Source organism: Biomphalaria glabrata, chromosome 7, assembly GCF_947242115.1.
Source record: "Biomphalaria glabrata chromosome 7, xgBioGlab47.1, whole genome shotgun sequence".
In the NCBI taxonomy this organism is placed as follows: Eukaryota; Metazoa; Mollusca; class Gastropoda; family Planorbidae; genus Biomphalaria; species Biomphalaria glabrata.
This window is the reverse complement of record NC_074717.1, coordinates 34,089,859-34,110,021: the sequence shown is the minus strand read 5'-3', so window position 1 is coordinate 34,110,021 and position 20,163 is coordinate 34,089,859. Positions and strand designations below refer to the sequence as shown.

Genomic DNA, 20,163 nt, shown 5'->3' with positions numbered 1-20,163 from the left:
CCAATAGGGAACCTATATAAGAGCGGAGGTGTCGCAGTCAAGACGGTTCACGGCAGGGGTTCAGAGCCCGGTTCACTACAGTCCGGTCGACTACAGCACAGTTCAGCGGTGTGGTTCTGTACGGAGCATTACGACGGTTCAGTGCGGAGTACTATCAAGTACAGTTGAGACGAACGGCGTTTTGATCTTGGTCTGCGATCGAGTCCGACACAACGAGCCTAGTGTGTGAAGTCAGTCCTGAACTGTTGAACCCAGTGCAAGCCCGGAACGAGACAGAGAGGCCAGTGCAAGAGTTGATACGGCGGAACGGTGTTATCGGAGAGATATTTGTACAGTTTACGTGTTGCCAATTGTACAGGATTAGCTGTTATTTCTTCAACTATTAAAGTGTTACGTTACTTTGGAGCCCTGAGTTGTCAAGTTCTTAAAGTTGGTGGTGTAAGGTGCAGTTTGCAGAGAGCCTGGATAGTGAGATTCGTAACAATATCTTCTGACAGCTTAGGGAGGCAGATTTTTATTTATTATATAAACAGTAGTATAAAGTTAAAAAATGAATCGGATACGAACAGCATATAGTTCACCATATGGGCGTAGCCAGGATTTTTTTTCTTTTTTTTTGGGGGGGGGGAAATCCCAAAATATATATGTTTGTATAGATGAATGTGTGTGTGTGTACATAATTAATCTCTATTACATTCTGAACTTCATTCTTTTGGAAGACGTTTATTGTGCCCTTGAATAGGTTCTTCCTGGAGTTAGTGATAACATTGTAGACTCCTCGCCTTTGCCAGTAAGGGGTCTGGGGGAGCGCTGAGAGCATAGGATTTCCTTGATTTAGACCCGATCTCTATAATTGACTCCTTAAATCCGCCTTAGCTATCTTTGTAGAGCCACATTTAGTTCTTTTCAATTTCGGCAGATGACTATTCATTGCACTTTATTAATGAAGCCCAGCCACTGGTAGACATGTGTAACTTCTCTTGACTACGATCTTGGAATTAGGTGACTATTTTGCTTTAGATGTCATTTCGAAAAGGGAAGTTTTATCGTCCAAATCATCTGTTGGGGGGTTTTAAGCCAAAATATATCTGGAGTTTTTGTGTTGTTTTTTTTTATTCAAAACCCCATTTAGCTACGGTCATAGAATTTGATGACTGTAGTTTGCTTTAGAAATAATATTGAAGAGAGAGGCTTTCAACCTTAAAACGCTTTGTATGGGGATTTTAAACTCAAAACTATCTTGAGGGGTTTTAAACTTTTAAAAAAAGCCATCTGGAAAAGAGGGGTTGAAACTCAAAACCCTCAATTGGCTAGGCTACCCTCAAAGAATTTTAGTGTGTAATTTGCTTATTTTTATATTAAAGAGGTATTTTTTTTACATCAAACCCATCTGAAGGAAAATTTAAACTCAAAACACCCAATAGGCTTGTCTACGCTCATAGCATTTTGATTGCGAAATTTGTTTTTTTTTATTTTGAAGATTAATTTTTTAGCTTCAAACCCCGCTGGCTGGGGGATTTAAACTAAAAAAAACCTTTGGCTACGCTCATACAATTTTGAGTGCGTAATTTGCTTTTTTATATTGAAGAGGAGTTTCTCGTAAATTTTGGAGAGTGGTTTAAAATCAAAATCTTCCTTAGATGTGGTCTTGGAATTTGGGGATTGTCGTTTGCATTTTTTTTGTTTTATAGAAGATTGGGGGTTTAAATAGGAATATAGGTATGTTATTTAACAGATTTGCAAAATGTTCAGCAACACAAACAATTTTCATTTGGCTCCGGCTGTCAGGGTTATGTTAAAGCCTTAGCTCGTTTGCCCGGGCCCCTGACATTCAACAGGCACCTTCGTGCTTACAATAAATAATTGACTCAATGCTAACAATGTAACTGTTTAATGACATGAATATAATTAATAATGACAACTGATGGAGTAATGACATTGAATCTAAAATATTCGAATATTGTGGTCATAGCAATTAAACAATTGTTCTGCACCTTGCTATCCCACAACGCCACACGTTCAACACTGTCACACTGCCGATAACAAACTCCAACGTAAATCTTGATAATCCCATAACTAACTCCCTGTAGAAACAAATAGTAAAGACAAACTAACAAAAGGTCTAGTATACTATGGCATCGAAACAACTGCGAAATGCAGTCATGCCTTAGATACTCACCCTAAACAGGGGAACACAGAAGAATCTCAACAAACGTTACACCATCCATACATCCATCCCAGTGGTGCTACAGCCCATGGAGGGCTCTGGCCTGCTTTAACACATCCTTCCATTCAGATCTCTCCTGGGCCTTTCGTCTCCACAACAAACGTTACACCAGCATAACAAAACCACTCCATAAGCCTACAAGCAGCAAGGCGACAAAGAAAGTGCTTTCAAAAAATGTGCACTTAATAAACATTGGTGCTGATACCATAATCTACGCACCGACACCGGCCAAATATCATATTTTAATATTTGACCATATCCGGCTCTGACCTAATATCAAAAATGGCTATCCGGTGCACCACTAAATAATACAGACAATTTATGAAAATTAAGTGGCTCAACAAGATATCTGACACTGAAGTTCTCCGAAAGCCTGTAAAATTATACCCACTTTTGATGCAGCATCTACTAATTGGGAAAGTCACAATTGCATAATGGATGCTTTCTGCATCTTCAAAACAAGAGAAACGCGATCTCAAGGTGAACAAAGAAAGCCAGTTGAAGGACAGCCTCAAAACGTCATCGAGAGATTTTATCATAGATTTTCTATTTAGGAGATTTAAGCAAAGGATAGAACATTATGGGTCAGCGCTGTGAAACCAGGCGCAAAAATTTCTATGAGTATAAGAACAGCCTTGGCGTAAGAAAAATGACAAAACAGAACGTCGCAGCAATCAACACATGCTTTAACCACAATAGCATACCACGTATGCATCCGAACATTTCGAACACAGAAAGTCCTCAACAGACACATATGGAGCAACAAAAATACAAATCTAGGCCCAACGTCTGGCTATTGTGGTTTGTAACGATATCAATGGATTAACTATATAGATCAATACGCTATACAGTCCATAGCGAATTGATGGAGATGATAATATTTGTACATTTATTATACATTGCAGATTACCAAACTGGATTTTGGAATGAAGGATGAGAATCCGATTCACAGACTAAGAGTGTATCAAAAAGGAAATTTACATGAAGGAATTAAGTTAGAACAAACTCAGGTAACATTTATGTATTTATTGACCGGTTTCGTGATCACACGTTGCGTTAGCTAATGAAGAGGAAAGTCTAGTGCAGGCATGTCAAACACGGCGTTCGCTGACCACATGCGGCTTGCCGCTACTTTGCAAGTGGCCCGCTTGAGAACCTCAAGAATTATCAAAATAATTTTAGATTTATTAAGCGTTTACCAGTTACCAGTAATTTTTAGGTAAAAAAAACAACTAAAACCTAACAATCAATTTCGTTGAAATTATTTTATTAATAATCACACTTTTGGAAACAATAAAGTTTGGTCAATTTATTTTAATTACATCATAAATAAGCCATTTAGTTAGAGTTAGAGTTACAGAAAAATGATCAGTCATTAATATTGTAATTCTATTTTATTTTAGTGACTACTCGGCTCCCTGTATATTCAGTTTATTCAGTACTGTCTGTAGTCTGCGGGCACAAAGCAAGTTACACTAGTTTACTGACAATTTAATTTTCCAGAATGATGAAGAATCAGTAACTAAGAGAATACTAAGGATGAGAATATATCGTTTCGAAAAAGGTGGGAGTTAAAATATTTCACATCGGTATTCAAAGCTTAATATACAATTCCTGCATTAGAGTGCCCAAAGAGTACAATTACAAACGACATTACGCTAATCACAAAAAGACGTATGATGCTTACACTTGGAAAATGAGAGATGATAAGATACTTGAATTGAAAAATAGTTCTAAAAGGCAACAAACAGTAATTGTTAAACTGAACAACAAGAGTGAGTCTGCAGCGAAAGCCAGCTACATTTTGTCAAACTTAATTGAAAGACATAGCAAATCATTTAGTGAAGGTGATTTTATTAAGAAGTGTGTGGTTAAAGCCACGGGAGTAATTTGTGAAAGCATTCAAAGAAATAACGTTAACTAGGAACAATGTCACTAATAAAATAAATGACATGTCAATCAGCTTGCGTGAACAACTAAAGAACAAATATCTGATTTTAAATTATTTTCATTGGCTCTCGATGAGTCCACTGATGTAACGGGTGTAGCACAGTTGGCTATATTCATAAGGGCCTGTGACAGGAATTTGAGATACACGAAGAACTACTTGAGCTCTGTGCATAGCACCACAACAATCGATGATTTTTTGAGAAACTACAACAGGAGATATTGCATTACAATTTACCTTTGCTAAAGCTAGCTAGTCTAACAATGGATGGGACACTAACCATGATTGGGGTTTGACATGCAAAAATAAGAGAGATTGATGATAAAATCTTAAATTTGCTAATTTTCAGTGCGTCATTCATCAAGAAGCATTATGTGCAGAACAATTACAGTTCCAACATGTGCTAAGAGCAGTTTCAGTCGTTATCAATTTTATTCGTGCCTGTGGGTTAAATCATCGCCGATTTTCTTATCTTATCATATATAATACAGACGTTACTTCAAAAAAGTCATGCATTCGATCATGCATATTAACCAATGACTTAAATTCTGCCAAGTCTGGCTAGTTCAGGCAACCCATTCCATGCTCTAATAACACTAGGGAAGTAGGAGTATTTGTACAAATTTGTCCTAGCATATGGGATGAGGAATGTGCCTTTATCTTTGTGTCTTTCTGAGTATGTTATTAAATTTTGTTTTTGTATTTGAAGATTATGATTCAGTGTTTTATGTATAATTGCTACTTTACTTTTAAGTCTTCTATCCTGAAGGCTTTCTAAATTTAGTGATTTAACTAAATGTGTTACTCTAGTCAAATGTGAATATTAGTTTGTTATGAATCTCACTGCTTTATTTTGTGTCTTTTCCTGTTTCTTAATGTTTTCTTGAGTTGTGGGGTCCCAAACAGAGGACGCATATTCTATTATTTGGCCTGGATTTTCTGGATGAAATTGGACAGGAATTAGATTGTGTTCCCTACTACACAGAAGTCCGCTGTCTCTCCTGTCTGTAACATCTGGTATAGTCCTACACCTGGAATCGTTATTAGATAATTTCAATGACAGTTTTTTGTGACTTCATTATATACGAGCAAGAATTTTCGTTGTTTGTATCTCCATTTTCATTTGCTGCTGAAATTGCTGCAGATAATGTGCACCTGGAGCTGATGGAATTGCAGTCAGATTTTTAGTTAAAATCGAAGTATATAGAAGTGGATGTGCCAAAATTTTACAGATGAATTGAGTAAATTTGCATCCATAATTCTTGCTATGTATGCAAGCACTTATCTCTGCGAGCAGTTCTTTTCCATAATGAAAGCTACAAAAACAAATCAAAATTTTGCATCAGTGATGAAAGTGTCAGTGGCCAACAAACTTCAAGCATCAGGACAACAAAACTAATGCGTAATCATAGAAATTTATTAATGAACGAAATAGTACTACAACTTTAGCTAACTAAGGAACAGGCATTCCATTTATTATTGTATTATATTGTATTGTTTCTAATTTAAATACTGTTAGGCTAAGTTTCCAACTGATTTTTGGCTGCAGCCCTTCATGTTATTGTAAGTTTTTCATGTGGTCCATACACCTTAATGAGTTTGACATGCCTGGTCTAGTGTCACCCAGTCATAGGGAATGAAGTTTAGTAAACTTACTATTTTGTGTTATAAAAACACGTGTAGTTTTAACTTAGATCTCTCCATCTTTCTCTCTGTCTTTTCTTTTTCTTTTTCATTCTTTCAATTTATCTATCTCTCTCTCTCCTTATCTCACACACACACGCGTGCTCTTCCTTATTTGTCTATGTCTCTTCTTAACTTCATCTGAGGCGTAACTATCGAATGTCAAAGCGCTGTGTTCATTTCTAAATAACACCAGGTTCAATTGATTAAAATATTTTTATTAATACTATTACGATGAAAATATAAAATAAACAGATCTTCATCCTTGTGGCTCTACAACACATGAAATCAGCATTTGCTTCGACACATCTTTCCATTCATATTTCTCTTGGTTCTTTCTTCTCCTTGTTCACTTGGTAGTTGTAATGCCTCTACATTTCATCAAGAATTATGTTAGTCTCTTTTTCAATGGCCATTTTTTTAGTGCACTATTTTCGCCTCTCTACCTATTGACATATTTTCACTGACCTGCATAGCGTAGTCCATTTCCTTGTCATTATGAAAAACTCTATTATTCGAGTTGATTTTTCTAGTTATTTAAAAGCCTTAACGACGTTAGCAGGGTACTTATCAAAATGGAACAATACCATCAGTCATATAATTGTGTTTTGTTTTTTTTAAATCACGTTTCTAAAATACATGATTTAGTTTCATAATATTATATAGTAAATAAATTTTGCTATATTGTATTTATATATGTAATATCTTTTGGTTTAAAATAAGATAGAATTTACAGATTTTGGCCCTGAATTCACACTGACAATCACTTAAGATTGTGACAAGTCAAAAGCTTGCTGTCAGTCACTCAATTTTATCACAGCATTAATTATTATTATTTATTTATTTTATTTTAATTTTTTCCCATTTTTAGTCCCGATTTCACTACCAACCCCCACCCTTTTCATCTTCTCGCTAGACTTAGTCCACCACCTTGTCGACAACCATGCCACGACTTCTCGTTTATCTCCCCTTGACCGGGGAAAAGATCAAACAAACAGTCACTTACTTTGGTCCTAGGCGCCGGATGTTCGACTTTCAAGTCGAAACCACCTGGGATGGAACACGATTCATTAAGTCTTCTGCCACACCCACGTCTCTCTTTGATCAAGGAGATTTATCGTGTCACCACGCCTCTTGACCCTTCCAATGTGCATCTTTCGTCGGACTTTACCCACGTGAGAGATAATCTTTAGTCAATCGCATTTCCTGTTTCCGCCCATCTCTTCCGGACCTTTATAAGGTAGAATAAGGCGGAACAGGTACACTCCTTCACTTCTCATTCTCGCCAACAGTCGTGTCTGGACTATTTCATTTATTCTTAGAGGAATTCCTGGTGGTAAGCCGAACGTAATCACAGTTCCATCTTAATTACTTTGTGTATATTTCTAGAAGTTATCATGTGTATTTTGCTTATTTCATTTATATTTAATTAGTGCATTGTGTATTTCCCACTGTCGTAAGTAGAAACCATAAACATGGCATATGTATATATTTATGTATTGCATTAATCTATTAATGCTACGTTGCTCAAGTGATCGTTGATGCAACCATGTATATCTTATTTTATATCTTATTTTATTTCCTTTATCTCGGCTGACCGCCTTGATAATTTTACTAGCGCACTAATACTGCGCTTAGAAAAGAGATATGAATTATCTCCCACTTTACTCATTTTACTCTGACGAGAGTTGCGCCCCTTGAACGGACTCTCTCTCCATTCAAGCGCACTCCATGTTCATGACCGATGGCTATATGTAAACAAACAGTCATGATAGCTTACCACCGTCCATTCCCCCCCCCCTTTTTTCTCTTCCAACTGATGTTTCATTGAGATTATTATCTCCCTTACTATTGTTACGAATCTCTCTATGCAGGCTCTCTGCAAACTGCACCTTGCAACACCAACTGAAAGAACTTGACAACTCAGGGCTCCAAATAACGTAATAGTTTAATGTCAATAAAATAACACCCAATACTGTACAATTGGCAGCACGTAACACAAGACTGTACAAATATCTCTCAAGTTAATAGCCGTGCCGCCATATCAACTCTTGCACTGGTCTCTCTGTCTCGTCTCGGACTTGTACTGAGCCGTATTAACGAACTGTAGATCGGGAACTTGTACCTGACTCGTCTCTGATACCTTCGCTCTTTATATAGGGTCCCTGCTGGCCTTCTAGAACCGGGCAGAACGTCGCTCGACCATTCTGGGTGGTCATATGACAACATCCCTCGTGATGCTTCTGAGCTCTATTCACGACGCCGACCCTACTCGAACCTTCATATTGACACTCGTCACGGTTGACCGCTCGTCAACCGTTGGCCTGGGGCGATTTGCGTCGGCTGACTACATACACACCACTACCCCCATCTGTGCCACCACCAGGTTTATAACACTATGTACATTTTATATTGCTATTATCAGCAATCTATTTTTCCAATCCCATTTGTCATCATCCCCCCCATCGTACTCAAAAGCAATTTTACCAATCTGACGAATGCACCTCAGTCGTGGGCATCGATGAGAGGCATGCCCTAATTTGTCTTTGTTTATCCACAGCCTCCCTCAGGTGTCTGTCTATTGCCTATTTACTTGATGCTTGTCAGCACTGCACAACTGCTTTCTCGTATTTGCTATTGAGTATCATCTCCTGCCTACTTGGATCTACTCAACTATTTGTTTGGATCACCTACCTATTACTTGGATCTACTGCTTTCTAGTATCACCTATTTACTTGGTGCTATCGGCTCTACTTGCCTGCCTATTTGACAGTCCACTTGTCAACCTATTAGGCACGACGTTCCTATAGACCACGTGTCTGTGCGAGACGTCTTAGCTCCGCCAGATTTCCGCAACTCACTGGACTTATCCTACTAACTACGCTGTTCACGGCAGATCAGCTCTGCCCGCAGTACCCTTGTGCCCACGGTAGCCAGCCATCCGCCCTACTGTGCTCACTACAGATATCAGAACTTTGGATTGAGACTCCACAAGAACTGTATCACCGGCGACCTTCTACTCGCTAGAGCGCCACCTCCAGCAGGATCACAGCCAGCTGCGACATCAGTAGGACGCCTAGCTAATTGCAGAGGACGAAAGTGAAATACTCTCTAATTAAGTACTTAGTATGATGATACAATATTGCTAACGAGGTAGATGCAAATTCCCTCCCCTACTTTATTACACTTTGTATATTCATGTAAATAAATACTATTTAATCTTACTAAATTTGTATCTTTCTCCATTGTTTGTCTCGTTGCGTGTCTGTTCCCGATTTATCTCTGATGGACCAGTGTGTGGCAATTCAAAAATAATCATCCCCTAGACATCAAACAAGCCATTCATACACGTCATACACGAGGTCGTCTTAAAGATAACTTTCCAAGACTTTTAATTATTTTAGGTTTTAATGTCACGTTCAAAAGATAAATTGTATAGGTTACCCTGTATTTAATCCTCCTCAAAGTCCCTAATTATTTCTGACGATTCACTGAGCGTCGGTGGGTTTACTAACATATCTATTCGTCTCTGTGTCAGTTCATAATTCTTCTTTCCCTCTGTAATATCTCGTATATTCCTTTCTCTTGCTAGGGCCTCAATGTTTAAGAGCTTGAAATCCTCATATTCCCGTCTTTTTTTCTGTCAACCTCTGTGACCTATCATGTTTCATCGCATTGCTGACGGGTGTTACTTCTTATTATCACCCGAGCAATGATTTTCTCTTCTATAACATATAATTTTCGTCATAGCACCGCAACAATATTTTTTTCATTGCTGAATGGTAGACTTTATAGAAATGTACTTCTCTATTCAAAAGTAAAACAAGATTATTAAGGCAGTTTGTGTTATTTAAAACACAAGTAAAATCAAATTATCTTTTCTATGTTATTCATAAATATATAGAATTTTTGCTATTGATTTTTTTTTCTTCCAGACTAGTCTACTCTTACAAGGAATGAATTACAAAGAATTGCTGGTTAGAGTGTACACTACTTTACCTAACAAGGATGGAAGAAATGCTGAAAAAATCAAAGCCATTAAAGCAGCTTTTGAAAGCATGATACAAAGAAATAATTAAAATTAAACAACTCAAAACAACATATCAAAATACAACATATTTAAATTCATGAGCCGGTAAAAAAATACATATACATACAAACACAAACAAAGACATATATAAAATCACACAAAGGAAATACAAAGTAATAAATGAGAAAGAAAAATTTGAATAACAATATATCATTTTCATAAATGGATACTAAGAAATATTACAGTAACAAAAAGAAAAGAATCATATCTCTATTAGCTTAAAAAATTTATGTATATTTTTTGGATAATCAACATAAAATGAAAAGTTGCATTGCATTAGTTTTTAAATATATTTCCTGTTTGTTCTCTGAACCATTATAAATTATAATTTAATTTTAATTAATCATAATGTGCTTGGCGTAAAGACACTAAGGAACAAATTGCTAAAAAATAAGTACTAAAACCATATTGCATAAAAGACTGTATTACAAGTACAAAAACATAACCTACTAAACAGCATAAAACCTCACTATTTATTACACAATCATATAAAAATTCTTTTTCTTCCATTCCTATTAAAGCATGGAATATGATGCTAAAATTGGCCAGAAAATGTATTGACAGAGTTTACTATAAGTCTCTTTTAAAAAGAATTAAGTGTGAAACGTAATAATCTTTTTTAAAGCAAAATTTGTAATTTATATGTTATCAATGTAATAGATTGACGTTAAAACGTGTAAATAATTTTTTTTTTACAATTTATTGCGTGAAATGTATTCAATGGTCGATATTGCGCGGACGCATTTCGTTTCTTGGATTAAAACTAGAATTAGTAAATTGAGCCGGAAGTATCTTTTTCCTTATGTATCGTTTGCATTTTTTACTTCTCATTTTTAATTAAACGAACATTATTTGGCTGTGAAATTAAGTGTTCCTGATAGAGAACAAAATTCTGCACAAAAAAACGGGTAGTTGGGATCCAACTTGATAGAGGCTATAAAAAGAAAAGACCTGAAACAATTTTATGAGTCTTTTACTCAAGATCTGTGTATTTTTTAGGACTAGCTAATTTCAAATACCCGACATTTTCCGATACACAATTTCGCACACAAAAATAATTGTAGAAATAAAAAAAATTTTTTTGTGATTTTCAAACGTTTAATGATTTTCTAAAGGTGTTTTAAAAGGTGTTAATCAATTATTTATATTATGAATCTTACTGTCTATTTTGTGTCTGTTCTAGTTTCTTAATGTTTTTTTGAGTTAAGGGGTCGTGATTTCTACTAATATTTAAACCTGATTTCACTTAGCAGCCGTTGTGAGACATTGGTCCAAAAAAAATGCTAAGCTTATGAATATAACAAAATCGCATGTGAATGTATTAATGAACTTGTTTTAGATGAAGTTCATTACTTATAGTTGCTTTGAAAAATTGATCTCACACATGCATGCCATGGGCATCGTCACAATAGTCATAGATGTATAAAATCTAGTTAGAAACTGTAATCTATATAATCATAAATATTCAAGTCGGATTCAAATCAAATACTTACTTTTGTAACTATAGAATCACTATATAATCTACTACTAAAATATAGATCTAGATTATAAATATAAAAGAAATAGAATCTAAGATAATTAGAATTTAGACTGTAACTCTAGGCAGTCTAGATCTAGAGTCTTAGACTTAGTCTTGATTTTAGACAAGATTTAAATGTGAATATTCTTATTTTATATAATACAGACGTTACTTAGTATATTAGGTCTTGGCGTTGAAAAGTAGATATAGAAGTAGAAGTACATTCAATATTGTATAGATAGTAGATCTACTGAGTCTGATCTAGACTAGCTATAGCATTTTTCTAGATATAGACTATAGGCCTATAGAACAATTTAGATAATAAATGTAGGCCTATTAGATCTAATAATTAATAAACATTAGTCAGGTAGAGCTGGTTCTAGACTAGTGGCAATCTAGTCTCAAGATAGAATCTTGATTTCTATACTAGATTCTATCTGAAATGTAGATCTAGTTCTACTTATTGACAAGTGTCATTGATTCCGAATATTAATGATGAGTGCAGTGTTTACTATTTATTTGAATTTTTCGCGAATCTAATGTGCTCATGTGGTGATATGACTACGCCTACGGTATACACAAACCGTGAATGGCGTGAACGGTAAACGTAGAACCTATTGCGACTTGATGACTTTTGTAAGTTTGTCTGCTGTGCTGTACAAGATGCTAAAAAAATATGTAGGTTCTAAAATTCTAAAACAATAGATCTATTCCACTTAATTTATTAACATAATTCTACTAATCTTATCAATAATATGTAGCTCTAGATCTATAATATCACCAACGCATTCATACAGGCTATATCTATTGTATTAGATTTCAATACATTGATCTAAATATACTAATATATAGATGCAAAGTAGATTTATACGGTGTAAGCGAAATGAATGCACAGAACAGTCGCTTCCTGCACCCACTCACACCCCTCGATAGGAAACACGATGCGTGACGTTTCGGTGCAGTCATTTTGGCACTAGGGTTTTGGCGCGAGTCCTTTTGGTACTGTTACTATGGTGAAGTTTGTTAAATGGCTTTTGAAAAATCTTATATATGACTTCTTTTTACCACTAGCATATGAAATAAGAAAGTATGGTATGATTAGAAATCTGTGCCAGTGGTTTTGTAGTTGTTTGCTTTATAAAGTTCAGACCTTCCTTCAGAAAATAAGCTTATAAAATAATAGCCAAATCCTTCTTCATGGAAAATAAAACTTGTTCAAACTTTTCACCAGACAGACAGATTGACTTGATGACTTGTAATAATATGATTATATTTAATGTGCTTAATTTATTAATGTTTGTTATAAAGCGGTTAAGAAAAAAACAAACTTTTTTCACTCATGGAGAAAAAAAGAATCTATATTTAAATTGTTTACGTTACCATTATTTATATTAGATTTTAAGGAAATGAAAGTCAGATAATTTCGGACGCTTTTTTATTTTTGTATGTCCAACACCAAAACAAAAGCGAAACAAAACACATTAATATCTTTGTCATTAATAAGTTAGATATTGTTTGATTGAGACTTCTCATGCGTATATAGCCATCTTATTTTAAATAATTGAATTTTAATTTAAAATTTAATGTAAGGTGCCAAAATAAGAATTGAAACACACTTAATTTTGACACTATTTACATTTTACATGCCTACACCATGTGTACTGTAAAAGAATTGTCTGTTTATTATAATTTTGTAGTTTATTATATGTGTGTATTGTTTGGTCATTGTTTATACAGACAAACAGACACAAAAACCTCTTTTGTTCCTCTGGCAATCAAATCATTAAATAGGAACAATCTGATATAAACTTTGTCACATGTAAATTATGAGTTTGGTGTGAATGTCTATTTTGGTTTTCTATAGTTATCATGTTTTGTTTGGTGTAATGCACAAATTGTAGGACAAATTTCCTTACGGACAATAAAAAGATTATTATTATTAAACGTTTGAGTTTTTACGTTTACTAAATGATTTAGATATTTTTTTCTAATTTAACTAATGTTTCACACACCCAGCCATCAAGCTACACCAAATCTGTGTAATTTTATGTCTATGTAGACTTTCGTACATGGCATAAAAAATATAAACAGCTTGCCTTTTGTGTGTCCGTCGTGCACATTAAACAATGTATTGATAACCAATGTTTTTTAAGGTTAGTTATAGTTTTTATACACTTTTAAACTTTGTAAATCATCTTCCGTTTATAACACAACATAATTTTATTTTGGAACGAAGCATTGATTAGACCATAGACCTATAGATTCTATATATTATATCAAGACTGGAAAACGAAAACTAATTCTTATCCGATAATGATCAATTCACAGACCTATATATATAGAGAGATTTTTATGTACGTTAACTCTTTTTCAAGCTGTACGGGAAGTCGCCCCAAATCTAGGAAAATCAATCTTTTCTGTTTTAGAAAAGTAACGATCTTTAATTTTCAAAGTTTAGAAATAATGCAATATCATTTTTTTGTTTGGATTTTAATTAGAATGAACTATCAATAAAGTTTAGGCCCTAAGCAGGATATTAGTTAAAGCATCTATACACTTCATACTATTAATAAATCTAAAATCTAATTTGGGAAGAAAGAATTATATTACTTTCTCATTTTCCTTGTTCTTATATTTTAAATTTATATTCATAACCATAACATAATGGAATTTATTACGTTGGTTTCCGCTGAACAAAAGAAGGAAGATATGAGAATGTATTTATTTGAGAATAACTTGTTTACTTGGCACTTGTATGAATTATATTTACATCTTATTTCATGTACATATGTAGGAAACTATAGGCCTACTTTGTATTTTTTATTTTTAAGCTCAATTATGCAATTAATTTTCATTGCTACTAAGATGATGGAAAAAAACGATTTTAAGATATATATAGTTTTTTTTTTAAAGATATATATAAAGTTAGATATTTATTTTAAGAGAATAATCGTCGAGACATATATTTGAAAGACTGTATGAATAAAATCTATAAATAGCTCTGTGACCTGGTGTCCTACTAAACAAGAACTACAGATCAACTAGATCGAGTTAAAGCCGGGAAGTTTCGTTAAGAAACGAAGCCCAATTTATTTTATTTCTAGCACTAGTGGAAGCACTGGTGCATTTCAAACCATTCTGTTAGACTAGATAGTGACATCATAACTGTTCTATGCACGACAAGAAACTGTTAGTTTTAAGTCTTACAACATATGAATTAGATATAGAACTCTTTAACTTTTACCTATTCATTTCGGATGTACTATTATTAATTTAACAGTTGTTGACCCCATCCCGAGACATGACGTTAAACTGCGCTCCTCTTTCCTTAGCACTTTTGGAGCTCAAAAGTGCCCTACTTCTTTTCTATCATTGTGTCTGCCTCCTCTTTTTCTCAGTCTGCCTTCTTTGATAATCATTCTGTCTCCTTATCTTTAAAATCTCACCACGTCCTAGACCAGTCTGTTTGCCGTGGACTGCGACGGGATAAGGGGGATTAAGAGATCCTGGTGTTTGACTAGGTGGCTATCTGAGGATAAACCACCGCAACACAATACTTTGGCTCCAAGTTCCCCTAGACCTGAGGCCCAGATGGCCCACTCTGGGTCAACCGGCTGGTCACGCTGAGCTACCAGCATAGGTCATCGACCTATGCTGGAGGGCGGTGGCTGGAGGGTCAATCAAGGAGCTGCTGTATCGGACACATGCCCGATGCAGCAGCTGACTGAGTATAGCACCTGTGTAACCCTGGCGGGCTCATTCTGGACATCCGAATGGCCCGTCCCCTTGTTGGACTCGATGGCGGGTGGGGAGCACAGGTGCCGAACTAATAAGAATATATATATATGGATAAAAAAAAACAAATAAACTACTTGCCCCAGACTTATGTCTGGGCAAGAGACGCCGTATTGATACAAAAAAAGGAGGAGGCCACAAAAAGCTGTACTACCTGGCCATCATTTCTGGTGGTCAGGTGCACAGAGGAGGGGAAAAGCCTGACAAAGTTGAGCCCTTTTATTATCTATAAGGGACTCAAGTCAGTCAGTAGTGGGAGAGCCCAAGAATGTGTCTGAGCTACACAATGGAACTTCTTGTAGAAGTAGATAGCAAGATACACTCTGATGGGCTTTTAAGATGCAGAAGACTCTGTGATCTCCTAGTGGAAGTCATGCCACACAAGAGTCTGAACACCAGCAGAGGTGTAATCAGCTCTAGGGACCTACTGGAATGTTCCGAGAGGGAAATAGTGGAAGGCATTGAAATAGTACCCAAGCCCGGCGCATCACCAGGCGCAGGGATGGTGAGGAGGTCAAAACCGCCACTATTATCCTCACATTCGGAACTAGGACACCGCCAGAGTATGTGAAGGCAGGATACCTACGAGTTCCAGTTAGGCCCTACATACCTAACCCCATGAAGTGCTTCAAGTGCCAGGGTTATGGACACGGCGCGGCAAGAGGAACACTGTTTGTGCCAGATGTGCTGGAGAGGATCATGAGGACAAGGGCTGCACAGCCCAGTTCAAATGCCCAAACTGTCAAGCTGGCCACTCAGCCTACTCCAAAAAATTGCCCTGTGTGGAAACTGGAGGTTGCCGTGCAGGAGTGCAAGGCAAGAAATGGATGAACCTTAAGCCAGGTGAAATCGGCTGTATTGGCCCTACAAGGGCCAATTCGGCTTGACAAAGACCTACGCCCAGGCTGTTGCTAAGATAGGAAGATCCATAGCCACACAGACTGACACATTGACCCCACCACCCCCTCGTTCTCCTCTAACTCATAATAAAAACACCGCCAAAGAACAAACCTCCGAAGAAACAAGAAAGCCCTGTTGTCATGCTAAAGAACAGGTTCTCTGTGCTTGCTGATGAGAGCATGGAGACTGAGCAGCATGTCAAAACCAACACTCCGAGAGAACCCGGAAACATCATGTCTGACACAGGTTCTCCCCAGAGAACCCAGCCAGACAGCCCAACCTCTACCGAATTAGAGGTTGACCAACTCCCTAAGGGGAGAAATCAAAGCGGAGAGGATGCCCGAGGTGAGAGAGGAGGAAATAACCTCCGCTCTAACTAGAGGGATCTCCCCTCTCCAGAGAGAAAGACTTCCCCCAAAAGGGGGTTGTCCTCCTCTCCATCCAAACCCAAGAATAAAAATACCAAGGTCACTGAAATAAAAGGAAACCCCTCAGGGGGCTTCCCAAGGCCAAATAGCTCCAAGTAGGTCATTTAGAATAAGCCATGGATTCCAGAATTGTACAGTGGAATTGTAGAGGCCTCAAGGTCAATAAAAAGGAAATGCAGATACTGATAGACTCTGAGACTCCTGTAGCTGTCTGCTTACAGGAAACATTTCTGAAAGATAGCATCAGTTTCCGAAGCTACAGTGCTTACAGCAAGAATGTTGAGGATGCAGAGAGAGCATCAGGTGGAGTCTGTATCCTTGTGAAGGACAGCATCCCCCTTGAGAGGGTAGAACTACAGACCACACTACAGGCCGTAGCAGCTAGGATAACCCTTCACAAGGTTATCATTAGCTGCAGCCTGTATCTACCACCAGGCGCTCCATTAAACCAAAAAGACATGGAGGACCTATTGAAACAACTCTCCTGGCCTTATATAATCCTTGGGGATTTCAATCCCCATAACACCATGTGGGGATCCAACAATACCGACACAATAGGTCGTATGCTGGAGGATATCTTCCTCCAGCATGATTTATGCATACTTAATAATGCATCACCGACCTACTTGCACCCAGGAACTGGATCACTCACATGCATTGACCTCACCATATGCGTCCCTGGACTTCTGGACGACTTTAAATGGTCAGTTAGCAATGATCTACGAGGAAGTGATCACTTCCCAATCATCATTACTAACAATCTCCCCTCATTGGGTCGACCTCAGCGGTGGAAACTGAATAAGGCTGATTGGGAACTATTCAAAAAAAGATGCTTTGAGGATACCACAGAAATTATCCTCGATGAACAGAACTCAGCTGATACCTTTGCTAGCAAGCTACTTAGTATAGCCAGGAAAGTTGTCCCCCTAACCTCCGCAAATCCAAAACGGCCTAGCAAACCATGGTTTGATACAGCTTGCAAAAGTGCTATTGGCGATAGGAAAAAACGACTGGCTGCATTTATAAAGAATCCTTCCCAGGAAAACCTAAAGCTATTCAGGATAGCTAGAGCAAAGGCTAGACAAACCATACGGTCAGCCAAAAGGAATTCCTTGAGAAGTTTTGTCGGCAGTTTGGATGCCAAAACTTCTGCTAGAGTGGTTTGGATGGCAGTAAAGCGAATCAAAGGGAAAGAATCAAATGCAATAGGGCATTTGAAAAACCAAGGACGAACTGTCACGTCCCCCAGAGAAATAGCTGACTGCCTTGCATCCTCAATAGCAGAAAAGTCATCCACTGCACATTACAAGCCAGAATTCCAAAAAATCAAAACCAGGGAGGAAAGACTCCCCATTGATTTTAGGTCAAAGAACAATGAAGACTACAACAAACCGTTCTCGCTTGAGGAACTGAGGGACTCGCTGGACAAGTCACATGACACAGCGCCTGGAGAATATGAAATCCACTACCAGTTCCTCAAGCACCTTCCCGAACCCTCATTGGCAGTCCTGCTAGGGGTCTATTACTGTGTGTGGCAAACAGGCGCTTTCCCAAACAGCTGGAGGAAAGCCACAGTTATACCTATATCCAAACCGGAAAGAGACGGCTCTGACCCAGTTAACTATCGACCAATAGCACTAACAAGCTGCATCTGCAAAATCATGGAAAGAATGATTAACAGTAGGCTGGTCTGGTACCTGGAGAGGAATAAAGTGATCTCCAACTACCAGTGCGGATTCCGGCAAGGGCGGAAAACAACTGACCACCTGGTAAGGTTGGAAGCTTATATTAGAAATGCATTACTCAGAAGAGAACATCTAGTAGCTGTATTCTTCGATATAGAAAAGGCCTATGACAACCTGGAAACATGGCATTCTACGTGACCTGGAGCTTATGGGGCTTAAGGGACACCTTCCCCGCTTTGTGGAGGAATTCCTGAAAAAACGAAAATTTCAGGTTCGAGTTGGCAACTCCACTTCTGACACTCATGACCAGGAAACGGGTGTGCCCCAGGGCAGCATTCTGTCAGTCAGCCTGTTCAACATCAAAATAAACAGCATCATAAATGCTCTGTCCCCTGGCATAGAGTGCTCTTTGTATGTTGATGACTTTGTCATTTTTACTTGGATGAACACCTTAGAAAGAAAATTACAGTTATGTCTAAACAAAATTCAGGGTTGGGCAAACTATAATGGTTTTAAATTTTCGGACTCCAAAACAATTAGTATGCATTTTTGTATTTTAAGGGGACTCCACCCAGACCCTGAACTATTTATACACAAAAAGAAGATCTCTGTCGTGAAAACTACAAAATTTTTAGGCCTCACCTTAGATTCCAAATTTAATTTTCTCCCCCACATTAAGGAACTTAAGAAGAAATGCCAAAAGTCATTAAACATACTAAGAGTACTTAGCCATACGGACTGGGGAGCTGACAGAGATACATTGCTGCTGCTATATCGGAGTCTAATTCGATCCAAGCTAGACTACGGATCCATAATATATGGAGCAGCAAGGAAGTCTTATCTAAAAATACTGGAACCAATACAAAATGCTGCCCTGCGTCTCTGTCTCGGCGCGTTTCGTACATCACCTATCCCAAGTCTCCTTTTGGAGGCTGGAGAACTCCCCTTGGATATAAGAATGAAAAAGCTTGCAATGCAGTATATAGTCAAGGTAAAATCCAACCCCACGAACCCTGCTTTCGACTCCATATTTAACCCCACAGAGGTAGAATTATGCAATCGAAGGCCTAACGTCATACAGCCGTTGGGTCTTCGAATGAGAGAACCCATCCAAAATTTAACTCCACCCATTGACCAAATCTCTAAAATAGAAACCCCTCAGAATCCTCCTTGGCTAATTAATAAACCCAAATTAAATTTATCCCTCCTTAATTTTAAAAAAGAAAATACAGACCCAAACATACTACAAGTCCACTTTAGGGAACTGCAGGAGAGCTACGGAGATTGTGGCACCATCTACACAGACGGATCCAAAATGGATGGAAAGGTCGCGTGTGCCTGCTCCTTTCGGAACAAAACAATCTCCCGTAGACTCCCTGATGGCTGCTCCATCTTTAAGGCCGAATTGCATGCAATATCGCTTGCACTTATGGCCGTCAAAGCATCAGAAAGGAGGAAATTTATAATCTGCACCGACTCCAAATCTGCATTGCAAGATTTGGGGCGGATGAAGACTGACATTCCATTGGCACATAAGAGCCTGAAGCTGTTGGACCAAATAACAGCCGACCATAGGGATGTCACCTTCATCTGGGTCCCCTCCCATGTGGGCATTGAGGGAAACGAAGCCGCAGACAGAGAAGCAAAGAGAGCACTAAATCATGCGGTGTCAGGAACCCAAATTCCCTGCTCGGATCTGAGACAAAGTATTGCCTCTGCCACCTATCGAGAATGGCAGAACTGATGGGAGATTGAGATTCACAATAAACTCAGGCAGACTGTGGCAGGTGTCAGGTGGCGGCCCTCATCTAAGGGTCTGACAAGGCGTGGTAGCACGACCATGTCCAGACTTAGGATTGGCCACACCTACATCACGCACTCTTTTGTG

General features: G+C 37.7%; 1 protein-coding gene across 18 annotated transcripts in view; it reads left to right on the top strand.

The window, feature by feature from the left end:
- Positions 1 to 13,411, top strand: part of LOC106052346 (deoxynucleoside triphosphate triphosphohydrolase SAMHD1-like) — a 175,383-nt gene extending 161,972 nt beyond the window's left edge. For 15 of the 18 annotated variants that reach the window (XM_056034990.1, XM_056034992.1, XM_056034982.1 and 12 more), the window contains 2 exons: positions 3,133 to 3,237; positions 9,794 to 13,411. In XM_056034990.1, the coding sequence (XP_055890965.1) occupies positions 3,133 to 3,237; positions 9,794 to 9,937 (249 nt within the window). In that variant the 3' untranslated portion in view covers positions 9,938 to 13,411. Of the gene's footprint in view, positions 1 to 3,132; positions 3,238 to 3,630; positions 7,629 to 9,793 lie in introns of those variants that run through there. The other 3 variants (XM_056034995.1, XM_056034991.1, XM_056034989.1) reach the window with 3 other exon arrangements.
- Positions 13,412 to 20,163: the final 6,752 nt, after the last annotated feature.